Source organism: Eublepharis macularius, chromosome 1 (genome assembly GCF_028583425.1).
Source record: "Eublepharis macularius isolate TG4126 chromosome 1, MPM_Emac_v1.0, whole genome shotgun sequence".
NCBI classification, from domain to species: domain Eukaryota; kingdom Metazoa; phylum Chordata; class Lepidosauria; order Squamata; family Eublepharidae; genus Eublepharis; species Eublepharis macularius.
Window position 1 is genome coordinate 198,579,919 of NC_072790.1, and position 22,795 is coordinate 198,602,713.

Consider the following 22,795-nt stretch of genomic DNA (forward strand, 5'->3'; position numbering starts at 1 on the left):
GTAATCCTTCACAACTGCTTTCCAGCCTGCTCCTGGAGTGGTTCCTCAGTCGGCCCATGACTCAACCTCACTCCCACCCAAGAAAGCTGCAGAAGGAACGGCTCTCCCAGCACCAACTGCTGCGTGCACAGGCACAGTCTCCACTCCAGACAAGGGGAGCTGGCAACATGTGTCTGTACATCCTCTTCACCCTTGCTGGTTCAATAAAGTCTGTGTTGAACAACAACTCTCTTCCTGTCACTTTGCTTGCCTGTGGATGACAGTAGCTGTGCACACCTCCCCATTCCAACCCCTCCCCCCACCATCTCTCACTCCTCCATACAGCTGCCCCTTTGCACATCCCAGAGGATGGTCTGTGGCCCCAAGCTGGTAAGGATGGACTGGCCCTGGAAGATGCTCCTGGTACCTCTGGATATCTGATCAGTTCCACTGCAAGACAGAGCAGGAGCCAATGACACCCCCACTTTGCTTCCCACCCTCTTTCCCCTCGCACTGGGAGTGGGATGGGACTGGGAGTGTTTTCTTTATTTGTCTGCTGGGCAGGAAGTCTCACACTCTCCCACAGCACTGCTGACATCAGTGTATGCTGTATGCTGCATGGGGGCAGGGGGCAAGGTTGATGTGAGGAAGCAAGGATGTGACGGACGGGTTTGTGCAGCAGTGTGCTGGCCAAACCAGTGGATCTCAGGGGTGCCTCACTGGCAAGGCCAGTCCACTCTCCCTTTCGCTTTGTGGAGGAGGGAAGTTGGAGCCAGGGCTTTAGCCTCGAGTGCCTGTTCTCTGGGAGGGGCATGGCATTGGCAGGCAGCAGTGATCGTGACCCATGGATCGACTACGCCTTTCCCTGCCACTCACAGGGCTGTCAACAGCAGCTGGCTGGCAATAGGTGGATGCTGCCGGGATTGCCAGGGAAACTATGGAGTGTGTGCTCCCGGCCATGCCTTCCCTCTCCTTGTTCATAGCTTGCTCGCAAAAAGTCCTTTGGAAAAGAACAAGTGGCACCAAAGATCCATGGGCAGGCGTATGATGGCAGCAAAGCAAGTCTTAGGATTGCACTGAAAGTCACGTAAACCCGCTGTACCATGGCATCATCAGAGATTATTCTACTTGCTTACTTATGGGGAATAATGGGACATATTTTGTTTAGGTATAATCTATCTTCCTCCTACATCAATTTTTTTCTACGTAAATTACCAATGGACTATAATTTCCTCAGGTCATCTGTATTTTCTTACAAATAATTAGGAGAGCTTATACCACAGGGCCTCTGGATTGAATATATATAGCCAGATGTTCCTGCAATGAAAGTGAAGATTCTCGATACAACAGATTATCTGGTGTTCTGTATTCTGTAGAATTTAGGTACCAGACAGAACACTTCTGGTCACCGCACCTTGTCTATGAAGATTTGTTCCTGCACTCCTAAATGAAGTTCTTCAGCAGGTTGGGAATTTACTTACAGAATTCTTCTCAGGGGGCTTTTAAGATAGAGTCCTGTAAAAGGTTTTGTAGCACATGTGCCTGAAGTTTACTCCTACGAGGCTAAAGTATGGCCTGGTTTTACATCTGAACTATTTGAATGCATTGTTTTCCAACTGACAGGCTAGGGTGAAGTATGCTTTTAATACCACAGTCTGATAAGAGGCTGCTCATTTAATAGGGAGAAACAAGTGTGCTTTCCACACAGAAGATTGATATTTGTTCTTGTAAAGTTTAATCTGACTCATATTGTGTAATTTATTTAAGCACAGCAATGCCAACTTCAACTCAACTCCCACTTAATTGGAAAATTCCGCTTCAGCTGAACTGAAAGAATTTGAAGCCTAATTAGAATGTTTTTAATCCAGTAAACTGTTATTTAGCCAGCTACAAAGCTGAACACACACTAGTTACTTGAACATAATGAATATTAATCTCATCTCCTCAGAACAACAGATAATTGTAGATTATTTTTGTATATGTTCCCCATAGTTTTAGGCCAAGTACAACCAAAAGTGAGCGATTGCTCACTTATAGGCAATGGAAATGCTCTTGTCTCTTCACGAAATCAAAAGGCTAGATACTAACACATGAAATAACGCAGAAAGGAAATTAAATAAATTGAACATTTTGGCTCAATCCAGAACCATATGAAAGGTTTCCATTATCCTGCATCAATGAGAAATGTGCCACACATGTATTTGCTGTTGTGTACACTAATCTATTTCCTTTCTTCGAGGAAAAATTGAGATAAACATGTACATATACGTAACTAGACTGAAATCCTGCAAGGAAAATAATAATTTTGCATTTTTTCAACAGCATTTTTATGTAAAGCAACATAAAATTATGTTCATTCAGTCCTACCCAGAAACCTCAATTTCACCAAGGTAAACATGAAATTTTATGTATTCGATCACATGGTGCTTTTTATTTGTGCAAAAACTAATGTGGTAATGAACTTACAAACACAATTTGAATAAAGCAACTTACTTCAGAATGAATGGGATGAAGGGTGCCATGCTGAGGGCAGAGTAAGTGCCATCCATTGGTGAAGGATACAGTTTACCCAAGATCAAAAGTACAAGGAACAAACTTGGATGGAGCTTCAACTCACCACCTTCACTGCAGAAGAAATAATGGAGAGACTTGTAAAAAGTAACATAAAAATATATGCCTAAGCTGCAAGTACCCTACTACACACTAAAGAACTTCACAACTCAGGCAAGCATTCATTATTCTACATAAAGAGTCATTTGTTTCTTTATACATCAGAGTAAGTCATTATCTGCCCTTAATAATTTACAAGACTTGTTATGAAAAGGGACACAAAACTGATGAACAAAGAAATATTCCATATTTCTACTGACAATTAACACGGACCATAATATTATTTCTGCATTTTATCCATTTGTTTGTTACAAAAACAGCGAAACAACACAAGGTGGAAACATTTCTACATTCAACATTATGGAAAAGCTGACCACAAAACATTACATACAACTAAAGAAGGGCTAATAGGTAGCCACCTCAAACAGACACATGACAATTTGACCTGAAGGATATTTATAATGCTTAATTTGCTTTTGGCTGTATTAACAATAAAACAATAAAGAGCCCCATGGTGAATAGCGGTAAGCTGCAGTACTGCAGCTCAAGCTCTGCTCATGACTAGGGGTGTGCAGCGGGGAAAAGATTCGGTTTTCCCACTTCGGATTTACCTGAAGTGGGAAAACGATCCGGAATAACCCAAAACCCGAAGCGGCAAGCCACTTCAGGTTTGGGTTTCGGAAATCGCTTTGGTATGCTTCGAAATGATTCGGAGCATACCGAAGAGAGATTCCCACCTCCCCCCTGAGCCTCGCCTCCCCCAACCCCACTTACCTTGAAAGCCGGAGCAGGCCTTCTGCCGCCGTTGCTATGGCCCGCAGGGTGGTAGGGAAGGCTGCAGCTAGTGCCTGAACCGCCCGCACCACCACTTTGGCCTCTATGGCAGCGAATGCAGGCAGCAGCAGTTCCGCCACCCACGCCACTGCTTCAGCCTCTGCGGCGGCCGGCAGGGTGGTAGCAAATGCCACCGCTGCCACCCGCACCACCATAGAGGCTGAAGCAGCGGCTGGCAGGGCAGCAGTAAGCACCATGGCTGGTGGCGGTGGCGCCCACGCCGCCACAGATGCCAAGGCAGTGGCCGGCAGGGCAGCAGCGAACACCAGCACTGCCACTGCCTGTGCCGCCACAGAGGCCGAAGCAGCGGCCAGTGGGGCAGCAGCAAACGCTGGTGCCGCCACCACCCGCGCCACTGCCAGAAAACTGCCCCAGGTGTGGGGTGGTGGTGGGAGGGCGGGGACCCTTTAAGGCCCTGAAGCTTCCTGAAACAATCCAAATTGCTTCGGGAAGCTTTGATTCGGTATTTCCAAATCAGGACCATCATACTGGCCCCTATTCGGAAATACCGAATCTTTACAAATCAAGCCCAGTTCGGAGTTTTTTTCCGAACCAGGAACCTGAAACACACACCCCTACTCATGACCTGAGTTCGATCCTGGCAGAAGCTGGGTTCAAGTAGCCAGCTCAAGGTTGACTCTGACTTCCATCCTTCCGAGGTCGGTAAAATGAGTACTCAAGTTTCCTGGGGGTAAAGTGTAGATCACTGAGGAAGGCAATGGTAAACTTCCCATTACAAAAAAGTCTGCCAAAAAAACGACGTGATGTGACATCCCCCCATGGGTCAGTAATGACTCGGTGCTTGCACAGGGTACTACCTTTGCCTTTTAACAATGAAACGCAAAAGTAAAACCAGATTTCTATTGTTACTGATGAAGCAGACTGGTAGTTCTGAATAAATTCTGAATTTAGAATTTCATCTCTAGGTTCAACAGCATAGAGGCAACTGGAGCAGAACAAACTATTTTAAATCTTAGGCAACTATTGTGTATACAATTTCATCCTCAACTCCAACACAAATTATCTAAATGTTCAGAGAGTACCACTACATTTTGCTTACCTCTCTATTGCACTAGCTACCACTTCCAACTGATTCAGCAAGAATGGATAAAGGTTTGGAAATCGAGTAAAAAACTCTCTCCCCGTCATTCTGCAGAAGAAAATAAAAGAACACTTCACAGTATAAAAGAGCATGCAAGTCTCAAAATTGCATAAGGCCTTATGCACAAATAAATATAAGTAATTTCACAATACTCTGCATTCCTTTTCTGATGGTATCCATTGACAGTCACTCCTGTTCATGGAGAGGAGGGGCATTCCAAAACCTGGGAGTGAAAATCCATCTAGATCTTACACAGAGCTCCCAAACACACCTGGGATTGAGCTTTGGTAATCAGGCTTACATCGAATTATTATAAATAATTAAATTTTTTAGATTGCAAATCTTCTAAGAACAGAATTGCACTTGGAAAAACTGCTGCAAGCCACTCAGAGACCGTGTGAAAACATAGGATATAAATAAAGGCCAAGATGTTACAAATTGTTTCTTAAAATGAAACTTAAAATATTTCCAAATAATTGCTTCATACATGATTGTCCCACATAGGTATCACTTCTGTGCACTTCTGTGAGCAGAAACATGATAGTCAGTGGCAAATATCTGTTCCCATGCAATGGAAGTCAGTTCTTCCCCCCCTCCAAACCTTTTTGTTTCCCACTCATATGATTCCCATGTCCCAACCCCCTCCCTGTTTTCAGTCTAAAGTAGGGAAACTAGCCTCGGGTTGGGGTGGGGAGCCCCAGCTCCCAGCTGTTGCCCCCCTGCCACCTTTCATTTGGTGGGGGGGGGGAGGGAAGCACAGGAACAGGCCTACCAATCCTATATTGCTCACCCAAGTACTCTGGAACACTTCTGAGTTGCACTGGGAATAGCATCGTTCACAACGCAGAAGTGATGGGATGTATGGTGGGCTGATTTACTAAAAATCAGCCCCCAACACAAGATTGGGAGCTAATTTTTACCCAATCAGCCCCACATGCAACCTATTACTTCTGTGTTGCACTAGGAATGACACAATTCCCAGTGCAACGTGGATGTGCTCCAGAGCGCATATGCTTGCAAGCTAAGTCCTCCTGTTACCCTTCCCAACAGCGCCCCCCATCCCATTTTGACGCTGGGAGGACCTGGCAACCATAGTCTAAAGCGATATGGTTTTGGAACTTTCACTATCTGATCTGATGGTTGTATGAGCTGGTTCCAATATTAAAACCAAAGCAAAGCTGATACTTAACAAATTAGCCTTGCTTCATAAATAAGGTGCTATGCTAATAAATACAGGAAAACCATGTTCAACGCTAGTCCCTGTCGTGCTGTTTTGATACTCTGCTCTTTGTTCTTAAGTACAGCAGGTGGACCAGCTCTGTTAAGCTTCCATTCTTGACAGTCTTAAGAACCCTTCCTCAACCACACTGGTCTTTTAGAAATTCTGTAGGGGATGGAAGGTAGCCTGGAAGTGACGCACTACTGCCACAAGTAAGTTTGCCATCTCCCACCCATATCAGAGGAGTGATTGAGGAATAGGGGGACTGATGGAGAAGGCTACCACAGCTCTTCAGAATCAAGCCTTGATGTTAAAAGGTGGGAAAGGTCGGGGGCAACAGGAGAAAAATAAATAAAAATAAGGCTCTGTCCTAGTTGCTAGCATGTCATTTCTGGGGTACAACCCAGAAGTGACAATAGATAGCTCTAGGAACTGCAGAACTCTATAGTTTTGCCATAGAGTTTCTGGCAATTCCTAGAGCTATCACTGTCACTTCGAGGTTGTACCCTAGAAGTGACATGCCAGCAACTAAGCCAGAACTTTATTTTATTTTTTTAATTCTATTTTTCAAATAGGAATTACCTAAAGATTGCCAGGCATAAGCAAGCAAATGGTAAGTCCCAGACACATCCCATGTCACTCCAGCACAGAAGCCTAACACTCAACCCTCATATGTCTGTTGTACTATTTATTGAATGCCCTCACCACTGATCTATTGACTTACACTGCGTGATCTGCCTTGAGTCTCAGTGAGAAAGGCATACTATAAATAAATAAATAAATGCATCACTCATACAAAAGAAATGGGGATGCTGTGAACACATCTCCATTAGAACAGTGCTGTAATTAATTACTGTAGCGCCCTTTCACACAATGCCCTATTTTCCCAGAACATACCTCCTGCATTATAGGAGGACTCACTATACTACAGAAATTCTCTTTTGCATTCTAATTTAAGGCTTAAAATTAACAAGTGATTGTCAAATATTTATGACCTGATTTAACCAAACAATACAATTCAGTTTATAGCATCTTCAAAACAAAACTGAGTTAAATTTAGAGCATCATGATTTTTTAAAATAAGTATAAAATAAGCCCCATTTCATATCATTTTTAAAAAACACTTAAATTTTATCAACCATGTTTTAATATGATGACAGAATACAACCAAAATATGATGTTAAGGAAATAAAATTTACAGTATAATGATCTATAAATAAAATATATGTGGGCCACTACGAAAGAGAGAAACCCATTCTCTGCACCAATATAACCGTCATATGAAAATATACTATATATTTAGGATTGAGGCACCAGACTCCAACATCTTTTTTGTAGTTCCTTTCATGAAAGTCAATAAAGTATGTAAAGTTTTAACGTAAGAGTAAATTGCTACATGGCAAAGAGCCGCAAAGATTGTTCCAGTGCTCAGCTAACACAACATGTCTTAACCACAAACCACTGTATAAACATTGTGAAACAGATCAAAACAAATCTTCAAAATGAAGCAAGTACAGGAAGATTTCTGTAAGTGCACAGAAATTTGGAAATCTTGAACTGTTCAAAACGACAGGCTCCATTCACTACAGCTTTTACATTTGTTACCCATATATATATTATAAATATCAGTTTTTTCCACAGAAGCCCATTTCTATGAGTGAAATTAACTAGAGCAGTGACATAGACTGCAAAACTTAAAACCTTTTAGCAGCAATTTTCCAACACTTCAAATATTTTTGCACAATCCCAAGCCTTATCTGTATGGCCTCACATCTTTGACAAACAGGGTTGACTATGCATCTAATGAATCAAACACTGAACATTTTAGTACTGGAAATTGAAAGGGACAGCCTGTAAAGAACAAAATAAATAGACACATTGTAATTTTATATTTTAAAGAGAGGGCTACTATTTTTACCAAGTTTATTGTAATTTTCTATCATGACAGATCAAGAATTTCATCATCTCACAAAATGAGCCCTGTCAACTTTAGTTAGTGCCACAATAAATTGATTAGTCTACAGCCAGTTTGGTGTAATGGTTTAAGAGTGGCAGGACTCTAATCTGGAGAACTGAGCTTGATTCCTCACTCCTCCACTTGAAGCCAGCTAGGTGACCTTGGGTCAGTCACAGCTCTTCCAGAGCTCTCTTAGCCGTACCCACCTCACAGGGTGATTGTTGTGAGGATAATAACACACTTCATAAACTGCTCTGAATGGACGTTAAGTTGTCCTGAAGAGCAGTATATATATCAAAAGTGGTGGTGGTAGTGGTAATAGTAGTAGTAGTAGTAGTAGTAGTAGTAGTAGTAGGTGGTGGTGGTGGTGGTGGTTGTATTGGCCATATATTTAATATCACTACAAACCACAATCTGTCATTATAAGAACAAGTCCTGCTTGTCCTCAGATGTGTGTGCTTTCTACCTCCTTTGCCTCAAATGTAGCTTAGGAATTGGACTTTGCAAACGGTCAATCCTTCGTTTATGGACAGGAAACAAGTCATGGGTTGTAGTTCAGACATAACAGAAACATAAAGTTTGTTGTGAATCTGAAAGTTTTCACTTCCTGAGCCACATGTGAAAGGAGGAGGCAGTGCCCAAACCCAAGGATTTGTAAGCTTAGTTCTCAACTATGAACCAGTTTGTTGCTCATAGTTGGCCAGAGATTTTTAAACAGGGGACTCTTCTTATCTCCCATCATCTTTTAAAAATCTCTGTGCTAATCCAGTTCTCAAGTGAGGGGGAGAACAAACAGACCTCTTTCTTTAGATTAAACGGATATCCAGAGACAAGAACATATGTCTGGGAGAAGGAGAGCAGGCACTATCGCTAAGTCTGAGTAAGCACAAGTAGTAGAGAATCTGGCTGAAAGAGAAATGACAACCTTCTCCCCTTCCTGCTTGAGCAGAAATATCATTCAATAATACTACGGTGCCTTTAGATCCAATCCATAATTACAAACATTGCAAAAATTAAAATATTATGTATGAAAAAAACAACTAAGGCCATTCCAATCGTACATAACCACCGAACATGGTTAAAATGAACAGAAATACAGAAATCCTTTGTCCATTGTATATACTGTTCAAACTGGCTACAAAGAAAACATTTATCTCAAGCGTTTCTTCCCTAACTACCAATATGTCCTGGCGGGTCATTTCTTTGTCACACTTACAACTTAACCATTCTACAAGGAGTTCAAAAAGGCATATATGGGGTTATTACAGGTTATCCTCATAACAACTGTGTTAGATGAAGCTGAAAGCATGTGACCATCATAAGATCACCCAGTAAACTTTATGGCTGAGCAGAGATATAAATTCATGCCTCCTCAGTCTCTCTGGCTATCCGATTAGTAACATGTGGCTTTCCTGAAAAGGAAAAGTTTCTTTAAGTAGCATTGTAAACTGTAATACATATGTTAAATGAACAATCTGGAATAAAATCCAGAATTACCACAAATAACTTAGAAAGCTAATTAATTTTGATATCCAGAGGTTATGATATAGACTCTACAATGACAAACTGACAGAATAAACAGTTACAATATTTGGAAGCAGATTTTGGCACTGTAACTTTATTTAATTAAAGCCTAGAAAACGTTTCCATTTAAACTGATATTTGATAGATCATAAGATTTACACATCTTCCTAAACTGTTTACAAAAACTGCTTAAGTCTTATCATTTTATCTTAATTTTTCTCTGTGCTCCATATGTTCCCTTCTTGTGCAGTTATACTTTGTTTTTTGCATATGCATACCACTATTTGAACAGTTTAATATTTCCAATCTTGTTACTGAAATCTAAACATCAGCCATCAATGTTGGGCACTTTAATTAAAAATGTATTATTTTAGCAAGGACAAAAATAAGATCATCTCAAAGAAAAACTATTTAAAATTCATGTATAGTACAGTGAATCTTTTCAAATATTCTGAGATGGCATATACAAATATTAATTCAGGCATACAATTCCCATTCAAGGATGTCATATTTATATCAAATCTTCCTCCAGGTAAATTAGTAGGAAATGAGACCTGTTAAGCACATAGGAAATGTGTCAAATGTCATGAAGGTGTCAACATACATTCTGACAGGAGTGAGCAGGTATATCTGAGTTTTCAAACAGCTCTTAACTAAGTTCCTCACCAAAGTCTCCTGAGGATATTCAACAGTCATGGGATGAAAAGAAACATTAACAGATTATTCTTCTTTTTTCCACTGTTTACCAAAGGACTGAAATACCCAGACAGTTTTCAGAGAGAAACAGTTGGCTTCATAAGGATGAGTACTATGACTGGTATTTTTAACTAATTTTTTAGGCCAAGCCTAGCAAGTTTACCGTTCACATACATCAAACAACTTCAGATTGGGGGAAGAAGCAGATTTGTAGCAGCCAGCAGGAAGGAAGTCCTTTGTGGGACAGATCCTGTAACAATCCTCAGAAGATTTTTAGCAACTGCAGCTAGGAACTTATCTCTGTTTGCAAAATTATATAGAGGAGGGAGGCTGGGAACATCTTCGCCCACTGAATGAGATCTGGACTGAGCATTTGTTGTTCCTCTATTGCAGGTATGGTCAGAAATAGAAGTCTTTGGCATGAGATGAAGGGTAAGAGCCGAAGGGTTTTTGGACATAGGCTCTTAATCCATACAGCTGAGTAAGCCATACTAGTGAACAGTGAAATCAGCACCAGCCTAGGTTACTGGAGCATCATATTGTGTGACTTTGTTTAAATTGCATTTTTGCATTTATTTTGTGAGAAGAAACAAAATGGGATATAAATTCTTAAATAAAAATGAATTCTTAATAAATTCTTATTAAAAATAAATATTTACAACAGAAATCAGTTATTTACTTCTGTCACGTTCAGGGGTGTGCAAGGCTTGCCTGTTTCGGTAAACCTGATTCGGTTTTAACTGAATCAGGAAACCGTTTCACTATTCACGTTTTGGCTTGATTCGGCCATTGTTTTCAATGAGAAAACCTTCTCCCGGCTTTCTGGGAGTCTGGGGGACCATTTTCTGTCCGAATCACACCAAACTTGGTGGAGACCTTCTCTTAGCTCTCTTCTAACTACCCCCAAGCTTCAGAAAGATTGGACTTTGGGGGGGCCATGTTGTGCCCCCCCAAACAAGGTGCCCCCATCCTCCTACACTCTCCATTGTTCTCTATGGGGAAAAACAAAGTCATCTTTCTAGGTGGCTTGGGGTGGCATTTTGCAAGCAAAATGCACCCAACTTTCAGGGAACCTGCTCCCACCTGTCCTCCCACCCTCCAAGTTTCAGGCAGATTCCACTTTGGAGGGCCATTTTATTTACCCCTGATGTTTGGGGGGATTTTGAATGCAAAATGCCACCCCTAGCCAGACAAGCCTCTCTTATTTCCCCCATAGGAAATAATGGAGAAAGGGGGGGCTAAGAGCAGCATCTTTGGGAGGCCATAAAATGCCCCCCCAAAGTAGGATCTGCTTGAGCCTTGGTGGAGGGTGGGAGGACAGGTGGGAGATGGGCCCCTGAAGGTTGGGGGCATTTTGCATGCAAAATGCCACCCCAAGCCACCTAGAAAGATGACTTGTTTTCCCCATAGAGAACCATGGAGAGTGTAGGAGGATGGGGGCACCTTGTTTTGGGGGGCATAACATGCCCCCCCAAAGTCCAATCTTTCTGAATCTTGGGGGGTAGTTAGAGGAGCGTTAGGAGAAGGTCTCCACCAAGTTTGGTGTGATTCAGACAGAAAATGGCTCCCCCAGACTCCCGGAAAGCCAGGAGAAGGTTTTCTCATTGAAAACAATGGCCGAATCGTTTCGACAATCTCTGTTTCAGTATTACCGAAATTTTTCGGTATTCAGAAAACGTTTCGGTAATACTGAAAAAAACCTAAACGGCCCTGATTCGGTATCTTTAACATAATCAGAATACCGAATTGCACACCCCTAGTCATGTTTGGCATAGTCACATTTCAGCGTAACAAGGTGGAAGACAGGCTAGGATGAGGATTCAGTGAAGTCTATCACGCCATTCCCTTCCTTGCTTCACCTCTCCTCATAGAAGCAGCACATGGACTTTGTCCACAAATCTCTTTTACATTAGTAGATGCAGTTCAAATCTGTTGGACTGATGGAGAATCAAGGTGCCATGATTTGATACACTATACAGCTGCCTTATACAGTTATGGAAGAAGGGAAGGGAGAGCTCAGCAACTTTTAATATGTTTAACATACCAATAACTCATACCTTTCAGTTTTTGTGGAAGTCTCTATTGATGATAGTGAATGGATTAAGTTTGGTTTTAAGGCATTGACAAAGCACAGAATGGAGCTTCCACTAATTCTTAGCCATTCAATTATGCACAAAAGTTCCAGATAACTAACAAGACTAGTATCACTGGCATGTCCTACGCTTCTATACAGTATGAATAAAAGAGTGGGATTTTTACCTGTATTTCAATTCTTGCTTTGTACTGCAATACTTCCTTTTCCATGTATGCAATACATATTACGATTACTTGTATTTAAATATCTTCAAACATAGCAACGATCCTCTTCATTAATTTCTCTTTTACACAAACTTGCCATTGATTCACATACCATAACATTCCATATATACTTCACAAGGATATGAAACACAAGTTATTGTAACAATTTATCATATTTCATATTTTTCACATTAATTCCATGAACTTACTTCCAGGAGCATATAAAATATAAGGTACATAAGGAATTTGTGAACCATCTCTTTCACTTCCAGATGGGGAAAGCAGTAGTTGACTGGGGAAAGCAGTAGTTAAATAAAAGACAACTGATCCTGTTTAGCCTTCAAAATCATGTGCCCACCAAGTATAAATGTAGATATGTCCTGGCATTGTCTCACACGGTGCATGCTTAGGATTGTACTGACAGCAAATAAATATTGAAAAAACAGGATATTGGGAAAATGCAGGCAAAAACATTATCAAAGACTAACACAAGCAAGCAATTTTCCACAAACAAAGTACTGTCCTTAAGTATGCTACAGAGCAGGGCATAAAGTGGAATCCATCTACATCACTATGAACTGGAGTTCTGCTAATCCCTTTCCCTTTCTGGAGAGCCAGTTTGGTGTAGTGGTTTAGAGTGGTGGGACTCTAATCTGGAGAACCAGGTTTGATTCCCCCTCCTCCACTTGTAGCCAGCTGGGTGACCTTGGGTCAGTCACAGCTCTTTGGAGCTCTCTCAGCCCCAGTTCATCTCACAGGGTGATTGTTGTGGGGAAAATAATAACATACTTTGTAAATCACTCTGAGTGGGCAGTAAGTTGTCCTGAAGGGCGATATATAAATCGAATGTTGTTGTTGTTATTACCAGGGCTTTTTTTTTAGCGGAAACACGGTGGAATGGAGTTCCGGCACCTCTTGAAAATGGTCACATGGCTGGTGGCCCCACCCCCTGATCTCCAGACAGAGGGGAGTTTAGAGGGGAGCTGGAGTGGCATGGAGGGAAATCTAAACTCCCCTCTGTCTGGAGATCAGGAAGCAGGGCCACCAGCCATGTGACCATTTTCGCCAAGGGCGATTTAAACTTTAAAAACTCCCCCCTTGTTCCAGCTGACCCAAAGTGACATAATTATGCGGTCCTGAGTTCCACCACCTCTTTTCCCAGAAAAAAAGCCCTGGTTATTACTATTACTACTACTACTCCAAGAACCACAGGCAACCAGTAGACAGTGAGGAAGTAGAGTTGTTTTAATGAGGATGAGAGAGGAACTTCACTCCCAAACTCTGAGGCTCCATTGGAGCCTCATGTGAACCACCCTCTTTCGTTAGGATCTTGATACAAAAACTGTAAAGGATAAATACCGATACAAACACTGTAAAGGATAAATAAGTAATTCATAGTTCAAAAGTCCCTAGCAACTTACAAATGGAGATACTTAAGTCACCCACCAGGGGCTGCCATGTCAGCAATAAATTGAGGGTACTCTCCACCATCACCAAGTTATACAGCAGCCTAATTTTAAATCCCTCAGTTCAGTCTATATTTGTCATGGTTGTAATGTGTACAAGCAGCCTCTAGGGGACAGCTTTCTGCTTTGCTTGTTCGTCAGTTTTGGCCCTTCAGGGCTCCTGTAGCAAAATTGGTAGCTGCTGAGGCATGACTAAGAGGCTGACTAAAATGCAGGTTGAGTCAGAGCGAGAGCTGAATAAAAATCCGTTTATTGTATATAACACTGGTGTGTCATGATGTTCAAGATACCACAGTCATGGAACTCTTCTGACCAGCTCAGTAACTCCTACCTGGAGTCCTCGGGAGGGAGCCTGAGGAGCCAAGGCTGGTGGCTGAGGAGTACCAGAGGACCAGGGAGGGACCAGTACCGCAGAGGTGCTAGCTGGCAAAGTACCATCAGTGCCAGAGGCCACCCTGTCAGAGCCTGCAAGGGAAACCTCGCCACCAGCCCCTGAGATAGTCACCAGGCAGGCCTCAAACTTGGACCTGTAGCCCCCCAGGACCCTCTCCCAACCCACAGGAATGAGAGTAGCAGAAGGTCTGGGCTAAGGTAGCAAAGAAGAGGCTGTCAGACTGGCTGCATGCAACTAGAACAGTTCGTTGACGGCAGTTCTTCCTTTCAGGATCCTAGCCAGAGCATAACATAGCCCCAGGAGCTCTAGCACCTGTCTGCAGTACGGCTGGGTATCTCTCTTGTCTATTTAGGGTGAGGTCTGGAAAGACAGCCTTTCTGGAATAAACCCTGTATTCCAAGCTCAAGCTCCAAGCTTCTAGTCCCAAGTTCCAGCCTATGCCTCATACCTTAGTAGCCCAGGGCCTTCCTTCAGAGGAAACCTTACAGGGCCTAACTGCAGAGTACAGGACAATATATAAGAAGTTATTCAGCAGAAAGTTACGATTAATTTCATACGAAAAAAATCTTAGGAGCAAAATGGCTCATTCATTTTCAAGTGAATTGTTCTCAAAAATAATCAGTCATTTTTGTATTTCAACTATTTGTAAAAATCCTTCTTAAAACATGTATTTAGGAATTAACATGGTTACTGGCATCATCATTAGTTACTGAAATCACCTGCACTATCAGGATTCAAAGAGCCAACTACAGAACAGCCCCTTCCACACACTGCATTTCTTGTATGCTCACCCCCAAAGTCACTCCTAAAAGGTCAAGGGACCCAGAATTAGAGACAGTGCAGAAGAGAAAAATCAGCAACAGAGGTTCTCTCTCAGAGGCTGGATCCCAGTCCTTGTGATTAACACACACGTCATCATTCACAAAATAACATAGTTTCTGACATTTTAAATTGTTTATAGTAAGTGTCAGTTTAGGGTTATTTTTATGAAATAATACAACCAATCTATTTTTAGAATTAGTAGTGAGAATTCTTAATATTTTTAATCAATATGCATCTTCATGATTTTGTTTACCTTCCAACCTTATAACTGATATAAACATGGTATATTAATGAATTTGAATGTTCTTTTTTATGAACTCTAAAGAAAAGTAAATTCCACCAACTTGGCCATTTTCTTGTGCCAACAATACTAATGTTGATATTGCTTTAATCTTTTCAGACTGGGAGTTGCATTTTTCCTGGCAAAACATTTATTACCTGTTAAGGATGCACCAAATTGTGATGCCAAGGAGTTAAGAAAGCAGAACTCTGACAAAACAAATATTTCAGCTTTAAATCAGTGTGCTAAAAAGTCATGTATGAAAAAAAAAATTGGAGTGTTTATTGCAAACTGTTCTGTTTTTTAAAGGAACATTCACTATTCCCTACAGCATCTGTAGGCCATTAGCTACTGATGTTTCAGTAAAAGAATATCTTCAACTAAGGATAATGAACTTACTGGGACTTTAGTACACAGCTGAAATATGACTTTAATCCAAGAAGGGAGGGGGGGAAATATTCTGGCAAGAATGTAGTGATAACACTTGGGGGGAGGGCTTATTCAGCTACAAATTTACCACTAAACAAAAACTCTGGGCTGGTTCACACAGATATATACATCTGGTGAATTTAAGAGATTTGATGATTCTTAGTCAAAAATGGTCTTAGTCATAAATGGTCTTCACTGGAAAAATATTGTGTTTAGGATGATACCAGACCATTAAAGTTCTACCTTTGGTGATATCCTGTGATGGCTCATTAGCGTCTTCAAGTAATCAAAGAATGATGACTATACCCATTTGATTTATTCACTAATATTAATAAGCTTTTTTCCCCATTGGGAGATCCAAAGGAAAGAAGATGAAGCAGAAGAGACCCACCCAATTCACGTGTCCCTCAATAGGAATGAGATGGGATTTGCATGATCCTTTCCCAGCAAACTGAATCAAATTTATTAGACTGGGGAGTGGAGTATACGGGAGCTATCAAAAGAGACTGCAGTTCTGTGAAGAGATTGTACATGTCTACTGGAAACGTGGAAGTCTGCTAGGAGCATGAGGGACAAAACTGAAATCAAATGCTGGTCAAAACTTTGTCATATCCCAACTCATTTCAGACATTCCAAAACATGGTACATCACCAACCCTGAAGAGGCACATAACTAGGTATGTAAGCAGGTAATCTAGTGCTTAGGGCTGTGGGGAAGGATATCTTGTCTAGAATAACTTAATTGAGACCGACAGTATAATTCTATGCAGAGTTACTCCAATCTACTGAAATCAGCCTGGAGTAACTATGTATAGGATTAAATTGTAAAAATCAACAAACCCAACCATTTCGGGTTTGCTCAGATTGGGATCAGGGTTAAATAGCAGCAACCTGGAGTCCACATAAGTTTATGTCTGAGTAAATATGATTGGGATTGTTTTGAATTACAGTATGGAACTCTTTTTGTAGAAAAACAAATAGGAACAAATATTGCCATCTCTACTTCATACAAGTTCACAAGAGCAATTTAGACTTTTCATATTGAGAAAAAAGCAGGCAAGGGAACTTGAAAAATCATTAAGCATCACAAATGCAAAAGGACTGATAAATGTAGCACTTGTTTTGCAAGGAATTAAAACAACATACTTAAATTCCAGAAAGCAACCAACATAGCTTAAGTTCATTGACTTAGGAAAACATTCTTTTATTCTGCATAGTTCTAGAATAAATACTTTAGAGAAACAGAGAACAAGCTATTATACCTAGGTTTTCATTTTCTTTCAGATAGAAACTGCTAGAGCAAACATTCCTATTAGTTTACGTTGCCTATGTTTTTATGAACTTAATAACTGAACTGTCAATCAATGCCTATATAAATACAGTAGTTGAATGCTTTCTGCTTTAGAAGCACTCTTATTTACAAGAGCAGCCAGCCAAGATTTTGAAATGACTGCATGGTCTGTTTGCTTTGATCTCTTTTATGCCCTAGTCTTTCAATACCTGTTAGTTTGCTATTTATGATACCTTTGTGTATTTAGGCATGTGACAAACAGCTGCAGAGAGCCAGCACTTCCTAAGAAAGTCAGTGATCGAGGGGAAAATGTGTCTGATAGTGCACATGCATTTTTTAAAAATCCAGATAAAGTCACTGGTGAATGCTGGACTGGAAAGTTACAAAAATAAGCCAAATAAGCATTTAATATGCCTTGTGCATCATATCCAGCACTTGCATTCACTGACTGTTAAAGGAGTTTCCTGATCATTTCAAACTCTCATTTGATATAATGCCTGGAAGGCTACCACAGCTCTCATCAAACAACACACTTTTGAACAACCATGTTTTAGAATTCTAGAATTCAGAAACATAAATACTTTATCATAAAACTTAGAACAGAAAAGGTTTTGCATATGTCTCAAATGTTAGAAATTTAAATAATTATTTTTAAAAATATTTTTAAAAATATATTTTTTGCAGGAAAGGAAAGGACATAGACTGAGAATCCTTTGTACCATGAAAATATCTGGAGATTTGCTTAACAGAGACTACAAACACAGAACTAGGTTAAATCACTAATAGTAACTAGATTACTATTAATATCCAGATTGTTTTCTAAAAAGAAAAAAGGAGATTGAACAATTATAAAGTTGGGAACAACAAACTGGTGGGCCTGTGGCTATAAAGGCATGCTACTTTAGAACAGGTGGCGGAGCTCTAGAATATCTTCTCTGCCAACAAGGAAAAAAAATGCGAGTCCATGCCAGAACAATCTTCGTGGTCAGTACTAAGGCCTTAGTGGAAATTCATTGGAGTATATACTCAACATGCCAGTAAGGAAGAATAATTATTCATCTTCCAAAATCATTAAACAGACAGTAAGTGTGTTTCAGTAAAATATAAGTAAACCCTGTTGGTATAAATGTTCAATAGTTCAGGAATTTTTTCCATCATTTCATAACAGCTATTAAAAGTCCAAAACAACACAATTAATTACTTGCATTTTACAAACACCATTCCACAAACTTCACTAAAATATTGCATTTTACATATCATACAGGAACTAACCTCAATTTTCTACTGAGTATGCACTTAACAAAGAACCACAGCTAATCACAGATCTTTGACTAGCTATGAAGAAAGTTATTTTTTTTCCCCCAACTAACCACTAAATGTGTGAAAAAGCTATGTTAAAAGATACGTTAAACTAGAAAATACACTGTAGTCTAAAGCTACTATTTCAACACAAATGACAATATGGGGGGGGGGAAATCTGATGTTTTTAGTGGATAGTATTTCCAGGCATGAAATTTAGGAATCGCATATGAGAACTTAAAAAGCAATTTCCCTACTTGATGAGAAAAAAGACACATAAAAAAACCCCAAAACTCAGTTGGATCCAAAATAATGTTTCCATGAGTGGATTTGGCAGGCAGTGACTTCCTCATCTCCCTCCATACTGTACCTCAAAATGATGCCCCCAAAAGCTGCCCCTGGGGGGGCTAGTGCACCCAGGAGCAACATTTCAGGAAGCAGTGACAGGAAGAGAGGAAGTCAAAGAAATCTTTTGTCCTATGGAAACCTCTACTGGACACAAGCCACTGTTTTTATTTCTCATGATTTCAAACTGTATTTATAAAGAATTTTCAGACACCAACTGGGGACTTGGTGGGAGTAAGAAAACATGTATTTCTGAAAATGAGGAAATGACCTGGGAAATTAACACAATCACTCCCAGGCAACTTCTCTCAGGAAGCCCATTGGTTTACTTAGGGGCAGAAGGTGATGAAAAGACAAGGAGATGGCTAGAATGAAAGTGGAGGAAAACTCAGAACACGAACATAGTAAGACACGGCCTAGAAATAGCAAATACCTCCGGCACAAGGGAGGCAGAGCTGCCTCAGTGGGAGTGCATCCACTATAAAGAAACCTACCCTGGAGCCAGGAATTTGAGTAATTATTGACTAGTTTCAAATGTTCCCTTCTTGAGAAAGATGTGTGATGGCTGGACAACTCCAAGAATTACTGGATGAAATATTGTCTGGATCCTTTCCAATCTGGTTTCAGGCCTAGGTATAGGACTGAAACTGCTAGCTGGATAACCTGTACCAAGAGATAGAAGAGTTCAACTCTGCTGATTCTCCTGGACCTTTCTGTGGCTTTCAAACCTATCAAATATGGTATCTGTCTTGACTGCATTTGGGGGCTGGGATTGAGAGGAACCCTTATGCAAAGGTTCCAGTTGTACCTGGAAGGTGGTTTTGGGGAATAGCTGCTTAGCCCTTTGACCTCTGACTTGTGTGGTCCCATAAGGCTCCATCTTGTTCCCCAATGTTTTTTAACATTCACACGAAAACACTGGGTGAAGGGATTCAGAAATTTTGGCTGCAGAGTCATCAATAAGTGGATGACACTCTGCTCTGTCTCTCACTTCCAGCACATCCAAGGGAAGCTGTAGAAACCCTGAACTGGTGCCTGGAAACAGTTTTGGAATGAATACAGGTAATAAAATGAAGCTTACTACCAACAAGATGGAAATGATACTGATCATCAGAAGGTCTGACCCAGAATTTTAGGTGTCACCTCTTCTAGATGGATTGCACTCCTCTTGAAGGAACATGTCCATAGCTTGGGGATTCTCCTGGAGTCAGACCTACCACTGGATAACCAGGAGGCTGTGGTGGCCGGGAGAGATTTTTACTAGCTTCAAACTGTTATCCAGATGTGACCTTTCCTGGGCAGAAAAAATCTGACCATTGTGATGCATGCCCTGGTTACATCTAGATCAGATTACTACAATGCACCCTATATGGAGCTGCCCTTGAAAAGGGTTCAGAAACTTCAATTTGTACGGAATGTTGTTGACAGGACATTGACTGGAGGGGGTCATAGGGGCCATATAACTTCAGTTTTGGCCCAGCTACACTGGCTCTCAATCTCTTTCTGGAAGTAATTCAATGTGATGGTATTGTCCTTTAGACGAGACTACTCCCATACAAACCTACCAAGAGCTAAATTCATCTTCCAAGGCCCTACTTCAGGTGCCCCCACCTTCTGAAATTGGAAGATGGCAACCTGAAAGAGGGCCTTCTCTGTCACAGTACCAAAACTATGGAAACCAGAGATTTTAGTCTGCCCTCTTATGTCACCGTCTTCCACCAGAGGGTGAAGACTTTTTCGTTTTGCCAGGCATTCCCTCAATTATCCCTCCTTCCTTCATTCTCCATGTTTTAAGTACTGTTTTTTTTTCTTCCTTTTAATCCGTATTTTCATTTTGGTTTTAACTGTTTTTTATAATTGTTTTTAGGACATTTTTATAAAGTTTTACTTAAAGTTAGATGCCTTGGTTACACCAATTGGGCAAACAAGGTGGCATACACATTTTGTAAACAAAGTAAATAAAAATAAAATAGGAAATAGAATTTTCAGATGGATAGCCATTTTAATCTGTACAAAAAAATTCAAGGTCTGTAGAACAAAAACTCAAGACCAGTAGCACCTTAAAGACCAACAAACATTTCCAGGATATAAGCTTTCTTAAGTCAACGCTTATATGAAGTTCAAAGTGAAATGCATCAACCATGTTCCAAAACCTACTATTTCATGTAGCGCCAGCCAGACCAGGCCCAGTCGCGTGGTGGGGAATCTGCAGGAACGTGCAGGAGCACCTCACTTTCTTCTGTATCTCCCCCTCCCCACACTATTTCCTCTTTTCCTCTTTCCGGCAGCCCCCATATGCTTAACTTTCCCTGCTTCCTTCTCTCCTTCCCACCCACCCACCCACCTACTTTTATCTGCCCTCATCTGCATCCAGATTTATTATTTGTTTGTTTCATTTATATCCCAACTTCCGCCAGAATGAACACCTAAAGAAACTTACATCATTCTCCATTTTATCCTCACAACAATCCTGTAAACTAGATTAGACTGAGAATATATGACTAGGAGTGTGCATCCCAAAAAGATTCGGGTTTCCCACTTCGGGTTTACCCAAAGCAGGAAAAAAATTTGGAAATATCGAATTAAGTAAAATTATGGTATTTTACTTGTTTCTGTATGCTCCGTAAATATTCAGAGCATACTGAAGTGAGGAGCAACTCCCCAACCCCCACCTCCCACTCCCCCTGGGGCAACCCCTCCACCCACTTACCTGGCCCGAGGGGGAGGGGGAGGGTAATCAGCTGCGCAGCAGGCCACCACGACTGCCACTGTTGCGGCGACGGCAGCCACAGCAGCACAAGGCTGCAACAGCCTGGAGCCAGCCGGCTCCTCTGCCGCCGCACCGCCTCCTGAGCCTGCAGGGCGGTGGGAAAGGCCGGAGCCACCTCCTCCGGCCCTTCCTGCCCTTCAAATGGCCATGGAGCCGTGGCGGCCATTTGAGGGGCAGGAAGGGCTTTCTCCGCCTCCTCCACCGCTCGGCGGCCTTGCGGGTGGCAGGGAGGGCCAGAGCCACCCCAGCCGCTGATGCTGGCTGCAAAGGTAAGTGGGGAGGGGGGCTGGGGCCAGGGTGATGTTTAAAGGGCCCCACCGCTGCTTGCAAGCAGCGGCAGGCCCCTTTAAACTCAGCCCCGAAGCTTTCCGAAGCATTACAAATGCTTCAGAAAGCTTTGATTTGGGATTTCTAAATCGGGGTCAGCATGCTGGCCCTGATTCGGAAATCCCGAATCTTTACGGATCAGGACTGATTCGGGAATTTTTTCCAAATTGGATTCCCGGACCTCATATGCATATATACGACTGGACCAAAGTCACCCATTAAGCTTCTGTGCCAGAGAGGTTATTCGATTCGGGTATCCCAAATACTAATCTGAAATTTTAACCACTGCTCCACACTGGCTGTTGTGAGGTGGCTTCTGTTAACCAGCAGCAAACAGCCATGCCTGGATGATCATATGAAACATGTTTTAGCAAGTTGCTTGTTGGTCGCTGCCAAGCCTAGACACTGTAAGTCCTCACTCAAAGGGCAAAGCAGCCTGGAAAGGGCTCTGCTCCCCTGCCTTTTACTGTCAGAAACCAAGCTTTGAAGGCTGGCAATACTGTTGTGGTTGCCTAGAAATAGCCACTGGGGGCATTTGTTTTTTAATGCTACAGACACTACTTCTTTTAACCCCCCACCCCCCAAAAAAGGTTGGTTTGTTTTTTAGATTTCAGGTTTGTCTCAGATTCACAGAAAGATCTACCTGTCTGTCCATGCCTTCAATCTCTGAATTTAAACATTCACAGATGGAGCCCTGTTGAGAATTAGATACTGATTTATTGACACATTTATGTGCAAAAGATGTTTGTTTATGAAAGATATTTAATAATTTTTATTTTTTCAGTATGTTCTATGGAATTAGAAGGAAAGTATTACCTATTAGACAATGACTCAAGGCAAGATTAAGAGAGATTTGAGAGGAGGAGAAAAGAATAAATAAGACAAGGGAAAGTAATTAGGGTAGAGTGGAGGGACTGTTCATTGGGACAGAAAGCAGCGGAAATAATCTGAGCATAAATATGTTTTCTACTGAAAAAGCTAACCTACCTACAAAAGGAAAGGGCTGAGGAAGAGAAAAACAGTGTTAAAGTGATATAAACTGATGCCTACGCATGAAGTAAAGTATACATGATTGAAACTAACAAGTAAATGAAACCAACTGATTTTATAGTAGTTAGGGAAGATGTTCTTCTGTATTCTGTGTCACCTCCAGC

General features: G+C 41.3%; 1 protein-coding gene across 1 annotated transcript in view; it reads right to left on the reverse strand.

Annotated features, from left to right (window-relative positions):
* THADA (THADA armadillo repeat containing) overlaps positions 1-22,795 on the reverse strand; it is a 232,634-nt gene that overhangs the window by 132,818 nt on the left and 77,021 nt on the right. Inside the window, 2 exon segments of the mRNA XM_054983423.1 lie at positions 2,473-2,604; positions 4,484-4,573. Of these exon segments, the coding sequence (XP_054839398.1) occupies positions 2,473-2,604; positions 4,484-4,573 (222 nt within the window).